Below are 3,600 nucleotides of genomic sequence, written 5' to 3' on the forward strand. Positions count from 1 at the left end.
ACTTTTGTCATGGCATGACATCCCATTCTTAATACAAAGGCTTTAACATGGAGTTGACCCACCCTTTGCAGCTATAACAGCTTCACCCCTTCTGGAAAGGCTGTCCACAAGGTGTAGGAGTGTGTTTGTGGGAATTTTTGACCGCTCTTCCAGGAGAGCATTTGTGAGGTCAGGCACTCATGTTGGACGAGAAGGCCAGGCTCACAGTCTCTGCTCTAATTCATCCCAAAGGTGTTCTATCCGGTTGAGGTCAGGGCTCTGTGCAGGCCAGTGAAGTTCCTCCACACCAGACTTGCTCATCCACGTGCTTATGGACCTTGCTTTGTGCATTGGTGTACAGTCATGTAGGAAAAGGAAGGGGCCATCCCCAAACTGTTCCCACAACGTTGGGAGCATGAAATTGTACAAAATGGCTTTGAATGCTGCAGCATTAGGAGTTCCTTTCACTGGCACTAAGGAGCCAAGCCCAACCCTAGAAAAGCAACCTCACACCATAATACATATTTCCATTTAAAGTAATGTTCTTTTTGATTCGTCGGCAGACAAAGATAAGATTTCGTCACACAACTGTACATGCGTTCTAAAACTTCGTAGCTTCCAAGGTCACAGTCACATGGCAATTGGTGTCCATACGAGCTTCGAAAAAGTACTTAATGGGGGCGGTCCAAGCTTCGATGTCTCGGAAGCATCCCATTTCCAGTGTTACAATGCAAATGTCCAATAAATGCTTTGCACTTTAGAATTCCAAAACGTTGCATGAGGTGTATTGGCTTTCGGCAAAGTATTCCAATATGTGCGCTTGCGCATTTATTATCTGCTATACATATTTCCATTTAAAGTAAGATTCATTTTGATTCGTCGGCAGACACAGTTCAGATTTCGTCACACAACTGTGGGCGTGGTTTACCGCAGCTGGGTTCAAATTTGCGCGCACGGGTTCAAAGCTTCCAGTATCGTCAGTCACATCATAACGGCCAATGTCTCGGAAACGTCCCATCGCTAGCGCTAAGCGCACACGCACTGCGCGGACCTTTGATGAGGTACTTTGGGCCACGAGTGCTTAAGTATACGGAGGGCTGAACATGTGTTGATTACAACTGGAGATGATCGGTTCGTTCGGGCTTGTATCCCGTTTGGGCAAAAAGCGAACAAGACCTATTATCTTCTGCTTTGATTGATGTACTGGTAGTAAAGCGTTAGACCATTTATTTTGTGATGTGGGATAGCTTTCACTGAAATATGCGATTAAACTACGTCTGTTCTATTCATGTTCATGATAACTGCGAATTAGGATAAGCAGTCACTTTGAAAATCACAAAAATGACGCTCGTGCCGTAATTTGGATCGCAACTGAAATGCATAACTTAAAGTTGGTCAGTAGTATGGTGCGTTATATCCTTATCTATAAACAGATTTCTGTCATGGAAATCACTTTCAGAATTCTGTTGAGGGAAATATTCAAAGCAGTGTTACAGATTATTGCTGGATTAAGTACTGAAATACTATTATAAAACTAAGAACCTAGAGTAAGAAGCTGAAGCATCCTGCTTGTTTTGGTGTATCTTTCAGTGGGTTAAGACCTTAGGTTGATAGTTGGAATGTCACTAGAATCAGAAAACTTTATTGATCCCGGAGGAAAGTGCTTATGCAGACTGCCACAACACAAAGACACAAGAACAATATAAAATAAAATAGTCTAGATAAAATCTAAATAGAAATCTGTAGAAAGAAAACAACCACAATATGAATAGACTATGCTACATACAGTAATGCTTAGTATAATATCTATCTATGTCACACAGCTGGATGGAAGATTATTGACATAAGTGGTAGTTTGGAATAAGTCATTGCGCTTTAGAAAATCAGTAGCAGTCTGGTGCCGTCATTGGACCCTGTCCTTCTGCCCATTCAGAAACCTGCATGTGACTACATGCACATTAGTGTCATTCTCTAATGTTTCCCATTTCATTTTCTGCAGGTACCGAAGAAATCAAAGGTGGTGCTGCTGTCTTGTGGGTCTTTCAACCCAGTGACAAATATGCACCTGCGCATGTTTGAACTGGCAAGAGATCACCTGGAGGACACGGGTACTGCTAGCCTTCATACACGGCACACTGGCCTGTCATAGGCTGCTGACAAAATGCATGTGCCGGCCCGGTTTCATGTAAAAAGTTGCCATTTTTAATGGGAACATTAAGTATGACATACCCAGCCTCTTTACTGGTTCATAGCGCTGTATTAACTTTTAGCTCATCGAAGTTTAAATGTGAAACTTACTTTGTTAAAAAGCATGAACCGCACTCAACATAGGACACCTGTGCTGTGCTTGGCTTCCACAGGACGGTATGAAGTGGTGAAGGGGATCCTGTCACCAGTGGGCGATGGCTACAAGAAGATAGGCCTGATCGAGGCCAGCCATCGGGTGGAAATGGCCAAGCTGGCGGTAGAGAGCTCCAGCTGGATTGAGGTGGACAGCTGGGAGAGCAGGCAGGCCGACTGGCAAGAGACAGTCAAAGTGCTACGGTGAGCTCGCCCTAAGGGTGAAAGAAGGACCCCAACTTTCAGCTATGAGTCTTTTCCTTTGACCGCTACACCCACTGTTGGCTGAACTAATCTTTAACATCTGCTCCCAGGCATCAACAACAGGAACTGCTCTCCCAGGAACCGGACACTGATGTGGTAGGCACTGCAAAACCTGGCAGGAAAAGAAAACGCATGGATGCCAGCAGTGCCACCAAGAGGAGGAAGCTCGAAGAGCCTGATATTGCACCTAAAAAAACAGGTAATAATTGGAGCTTCCCCTTACACAGTCCCTTTGCCTTCTTACTGCATTATGCCGCTCCCCTCGATGGTGTTGAAATTATCGGAACACTTGAATAGACATACAACATCCATCCATCCTTCTATCCATCTTCTACCCACTTATCCTGGCCTGGGACTGGTATCCCATCCTGGATATGCTCTTCTTTGCACCCTCTGCTGCCTGAAATTGGTCCCCCCACCCATACCATGACTTTAGGGTGGGGATTAATGGTTTGCAAAGATGGAATGTGGATTCTTGTTTGCTTTTCCTGCCCATAAATGTAGTAGCTGGGTGTGAATCTTCATTCTTTTGCTGTCACACTCAGTTCAGTAACCTGATTTCCCCCTGGGGATCTGTGAACTGCATCATTTAATACTGATGTTTCCGCTGCCTCCTCAGGTGAGCCGCGCGTGATGCTACTCTGCGGTGCTGATGTGCTGGAATCATTCGGTGTGCCGGGGCTGTGGAAGCCTCAGCACATCGAGGAGATTGCCAGCACATTTGGACTGGTGTGCATCACCCGCGGCGGATCGGATGCGGAAGCCTTCATACAGGGCTCCGACCTCCTCTTGCCACACCGCAGCAACATCCACGTGGTGCAGGAGTGGGTGGCCAACGATGTGTCGGCCACTCGCATCCGCCACGGGCTGCGGTGTGGCCACAGTGTCCGCTACCTTCTGCCCGACCCGGTGCTCGGCTACATTCAGGAGCGGCAGCTGTACAATGCGGAGAGTGAGCAGAGGAACGAAGGGGTTGTGCTGGCTCCTCTCCAGAAATGTGCAAGAACGCAGGAGTAA

The 3,600-nt window shown here is 46.5% G+C and overlaps 1 protein-coding gene across 1 annotated transcript; it reads left to right on the forward strand.

The window, feature by feature from the left end:
• Window positions 1–1,978: 1,978 nt before the first annotated feature.
• LOC125730267 (nicotinamide/nicotinic acid mononucleotide adenylyltransferase 1-like) lies at window positions 1,979–3,600 on the forward strand (the record flags this gene model as incomplete). Its single annotated transcript, XM_049005764.1, has 4 exons — window positions 1,979–2,087; window positions 2,340–2,523; window positions 2,634–2,851; window positions 3,185–3,600. Coding segments are annotated over 4 exons (927 nt in total), but the record flags the coding sequence as incomplete, so codon positions are not given.

This window comes from Brienomyrus brachyistius, unplaced genomic scaffold (assembly GCF_023856365.1).
Source record: "Brienomyrus brachyistius isolate T26 unplaced genomic scaffold, BBRACH_0.4 scaffold1104, whole genome shotgun sequence".
In the NCBI taxonomy this organism is placed as follows: domain Eukaryota; kingdom Metazoa; phylum Chordata; class Actinopteri; order Osteoglossiformes; family Mormyridae; genus Brienomyrus; species Brienomyrus brachyistius.